Source organism: Engraulis encrasicolus, chromosome 8, assembly GCF_034702125.1.
Source record: "Engraulis encrasicolus isolate BLACKSEA-1 chromosome 8, IST_EnEncr_1.0, whole genome shotgun sequence".
NCBI lineage: Eukaryota > Metazoa > Chordata > Actinopteri > Clupeiformes > Engraulidae > Engraulis > Engraulis encrasicolus.
This window is the reverse complement of record NC_085864.1, coordinates 18,294,995-18,297,494: the sequence shown is the minus strand read 5'-3', so window position 1 is coordinate 18,297,494 and position 2,500 is coordinate 18,294,995. Positions and strand designations below refer to the sequence as shown.

Here is a 2,500-nt window from a genome sequence, read left to right as displayed (position 1 = left end):
TGCCACCGGCATCGATTATGCACCAGTGTCTATCCCAACTACAACCTACACAGGGAAGGAGAGAAGAGAAGGGGGGGAGGGGGGTGTAGGCAGAAGATAGAAGGAGAGATAATGGTGGGGGACCTTGAGAAAGGGAAGGAGAGAGTGATGAGTGGAGGGTTGAAGGAGAGAAGAGAAGGGAGGAGTTGTAGGCAGAGAGGGAAAGATAGAAGGAGAGATAATGGTGGGGGACCTTGAGGAAGAGAAGGATAGAGTGATGAGTGGAGGGGTGCAGATACAGGGCTGTAGGCAGAGAGAAAGAGTGACAGAGACAGAAAAAACTTGGAGGGCCAATATGGAGAAACAGAGAAAAAGGGGCTAAAAACATGTTAATCGAAAGAAAAAGCAAAGACAGAGGAGGTTGAAAGTACATGAAAATTTGACAGAAGAAGACAAAATGGACAGAGGAAGAGAAAAAAAGAGAGAAAAAAAGAAATTGTTCCCAGCGTGGGCCTGCTCATGTATCCCACCACCCTCCCCTGAGGTTTACACGGTGTAACTGCATTACCCTTCATATAATCCACTTCTCCCCTGGCCACAAGAGAGGACTTACACAAGCAGTGATGCATAGCAACTAGCAAAGTGCAACGGCCACCCATAACTTCCCCCCGATGCTGTTGCTCAGATGCTATTGTTGACCTCATGTTAACTCTATTTGGAATATATTTCCTGCCAGAGTGACCTCCTCGGCCCCCTTTAATAGAGTTAACAATGTTTGTGCGTGACCTTCGCTGTTCGCCAAAGACCCCGGGTCGTGTTGTCGCTGCGAAGGCACAGCCTCGTCATTTCGTACCGTTCCCAACCCCTTAGGTCAGTGACGGAAGAATGGTAATAGAGTCGGGACTCGGTGTGCTTGTGCACACACATATAAGGACATGGACACACATATTGACATTTGGACTCAATGACACACGGGCAGACGCATGCGAGTGCAGACATACACACACATACTCATAGACTGAAGCACTGGCAAGCTCACTCACGCATGCACATACTGTTCATATGCACTCACACTTACTCGCAAACACTATCTCAAAACACACACAAGCAAGCATGCGCACACCATACACACTCACACACACACTCACGTACTGTATGCATGCGTGCACACACACACATAGAGTCAATAAGACACACACACAAATAATCTCTGGACAGTCATGGAGGTCCCCTCAATCAGGTATTTAGCCAATTTAAAGCTCCAGGGGCCCCGCTGGTCCCACGGCCAGGAAGTGCCACGTCCCCTCACCACAGAAGCCTGGGAACACAGACTAGGGCGGCCGGGTCACCACAGGGCTGGGTGGGGCATGGAGCAGACGAGAGAGGGAAAATACACAGACCGATAGGAATAGGAAGAGGCAATATTATGATTTTATTACTTGCAGATGAGGAAAATAGATCGAATGGGACTGAGAACAATGAAGAAGGATGGAGATAGAGAAGCACATGACAAAGTTTGTGAGAAAGTTTGGAAAAGAGATAGATGGAGACAAATGGAGAAGAAGTGACGCCATTTCGGAAAATCAAAAAAATATCTCAAAGACCGATCGAATGTGCCCTTTTCTGTTTCGGCAACAGATGATGATACATGGCTGACATGAAAAGGCCTCAGATGATTCGATCGCATCATGTATAAAAGACCCACAAAAAAAATCCCCTCCCATTTGTTCAAATTACACGGTCAGTCTGAAACCCAATCCTTCATGCAAGGCATTCCCAGTAAAAAGCAGTAAAAAATATCGGCCCCGGATGAAAAAAACAAAAAAAGGGAAAAAAAAGAAGCGATGAGTTACTACCTGCAGCGGTAACCGGAGGAGTGTGGACAGACGAGAGTTTGAGAGGACCAGGCCGTGGAGTGAAAAGCTATACTTCCAGTGGCAGGCCGGTCGATGGGGCTGCCAGTCTTCTCTCTTCCTGTGGTAAACCAGCGTTCTCTCATTACGGTGCCGCTCAACAAATGGACTTGATATAAACAGGCAAAGTACAAGGTGGCTTGCCAGAAGAGAGACCTACTAAACAAAGCCGTGGCCGTGGTCATGGTCATGACCGTGGCTGAAGTGCAGTGGTGCAAAGGGGATGAAAGAGAGAGTCAAGAAGAGAGAAGATGTTTATTTCTCTCCATCTGTCCAGTTGTGATAAGAAAGGGAAAATAGACAGATAGATGAGGTAAAACAGGATCACTGTTTTATTCACAGATGAGGACAGGACGGAGAGAGAGAGAGAGAGAGAGAGAGAGAGAGAGAGAGAGAGAGAGAGAGAGAGAGAGAGAGAGAGAGAGAGAGAGAGAGAGAGAGAGAGATGGAATGCAGGATGGATTTTTCTTCCGCCTGTCCCGTGCTTGTTTGTGAAGTGGCCTGAGTGCTTCTGCTGGCCACTGCAGAATTTGAAAAGAGCTGCCCTGGCAGGAAGATAATACAGCACTAGACGCTGTTGCCAGCAGCACAAAAATCTACTTCTGACT

General features: G+C 47.5%; 1 protein-coding gene across 1 annotated transcript in view; it reads left to right on the top strand.

The window, feature by feature from the left end:
- The window catches only part of robo1 (roundabout, axon guidance receptor, homolog 1 (Drosophila)), a 381,083-nt gene that overhangs the window by 290,933 nt on the left and 87,650 nt on the right, over positions 1–2,500 (top strand). Inside the window, exon 7 of the mRNA XM_063205088.1 lies at positions 1,760–1,768. Within this exon, the coding sequence (XP_063061158.1) occupies positions 1,760–1,768 (9 nt within the window). The remainder of the gene's footprint in view (positions 1–1,759; positions 1,769–2,500) is intronic.